This window comes from Elephantulus edwardii, unplaced genomic scaffold, assembly GCF_000299155.1.
Source record: "Elephantulus edwardii isolate Elephantulus edwardi_28Jun2011 unplaced genomic scaffold, EleEdw1.0 scaffold00209, whole genome shotgun sequence".
Taxonomy (NCBI): domain Eukaryota; kingdom Metazoa; phylum Chordata; class Mammalia; order Macroscelidea; family Macroscelididae; genus Elephantulus; species Elephantulus edwardii.
Genome location: NW_006399959.1, coordinates 1,356,172 through 1,357,754, shown reverse-complemented (window position 1 = coordinate 1,357,754; position 1,583 = coordinate 1,356,172). Strand labels below are relative to the sequence as shown.

At 43.0% G+C, this 1,583-nt stretch overlaps 1 protein-coding gene across 1 annotated transcript in view; it reads right to left on the bottom strand.

Annotated features, from left to right (window-relative positions):
- Positions 1–383, bottom strand: part of LOC102860313 (ATP synthase F(0) complex subunit C2, mitochondrial-like) — a 614-nt gene extending 231 nt beyond the window's left edge. The window contains exon 1 of the mRNA XM_006897475.1: positions 12–383. Coding sequence (XP_006897537.1) covers positions 12–383 — 372 coding nt within the window. The remainder of the gene's footprint in view (positions 1–11) is intronic.
- Between the last annotated feature and the right edge of the window lie 1,200 nt (positions 384–1,583).

Below are 1,583 nucleotides of genomic sequence, written 5' to 3'. Positions count from 1 at the left end.
AGCCCCATGGCCTCTGAGAGGGCAAAGCCCAGAATGGCATAGGAGAAGAGCTGCTGCTTCAGAGAAGGATTCCTGGCATAACCAACGATGAGGCTCCCAAACACAGTCCCAATCCCAGCTCCAGAGCCAGCCACTCCAACCGTGGCAGCCCCAGCCCCAATGAACTTGGCTGCTGTGTCAATATCCCTTGAGACAGTGCTGGTTTGGAAGTTGCGACTAGGGACAAATGAAATTAAGGAACATGGGGCTGTCAAGCAGCTGAAATTCTCATCTTTCAGTGTCTCTGGTTGTTTCAGGACCACTGCAGACAATGGACGGCTCAGCAGCTGCGAGGCACTCCTGACCAGGGAAGGGGTGGAGACAAACTTGGTGCAGGTATACATTTTCAGGGGATGAGGGGCTGTGGCAGGAAAGCTGCTCCTAGTGCAGAGAAGACAGAGAAAGATTAGCTTTTATAGCCTTGGAAACTGATTGGAGTGTAAAGCTCAATGACAATGAGCATAAGCATAAGCAATGAACAGGACTGAGAATTGGGGGATTCTGAGTCATTCTGTCCAACACTGATTATAGAGTTCTTTACTCTTGTTGGAGACATGACTCATTCCTGATACATTCTTTCCTGATTTTGAACCAGACAGTGTTTTCTTATTCTGTTCTGAGGACTGCTTCCTGGTACAAGTATAGGTTTAACATGAGCATAGTCAAGTGTTCTAGGATTCCCATTATCTCAAGGTATGTCTCCATACCTTTTCAATCTATATGTAGAAAAAAGATCATTCAAGAGTCTGTTCTTTTGAGAAGGAATATGGCATCAGGGTTGGAGGAAGACTCATCTATAACCTGTGTTATGCAAATAACACAACCTTGCTTGCCTAAACTAAAGAGTACCTGAATAGTTTGCTGAAGAAGGTCAAGGTCTGCAACCTTCAATATAGGTGGAAGCTCAACATCAAAAAAAAGATTCTCGAAAAAAGTTTCGACAAAAGTTATGATTCAATTCCTATTGTCCACGCTGCACCTCAGACCCTCCAGGTTTTAGTGGGCTCCGGAGAATTCAGTCGATTTCCCCACTAACCTTTTTCCTTTCAGGTAATCAAGAGGGAGCTCTGGTGGCCTAATAGCAAGAAGTTGTGCAGCAATCTCAAAGGTGTGCGGTTTGAATCCACCAGATGCCCTACTGGAGAAGGAGGAGAAATCTCTGTGCCAGCCAGATCTGACTCCACAGTACAGAACAAGGGGGGGGAGGAATTGTTTTAAAAGTGATCCAATAAAGTGAATTAACAAAAAAAAAAAAAAGAAAAGAAAAAAAGATTCTCACCACTGGACTAGTTGCTACTAATCATGATAGATGGAGAAGAGATTGAAATTGTTAACAATTTCAACTTGCTCACCTCCACAATCAACATTCTTGGCATCAGCTGTCAGAAAATTAAAAGACAAATTGCGTTTGAGGAAATGTGCTGTCAGAGACCTCAACAAAGGGCTAAAAAGCAATGATGTCAGTCGAGAGACTAAGTGTGCCTGATCCAGGCCATTGTCTTCAGAATTACTTTCTTTTTTTTATTATTATTAAATTTTATTAG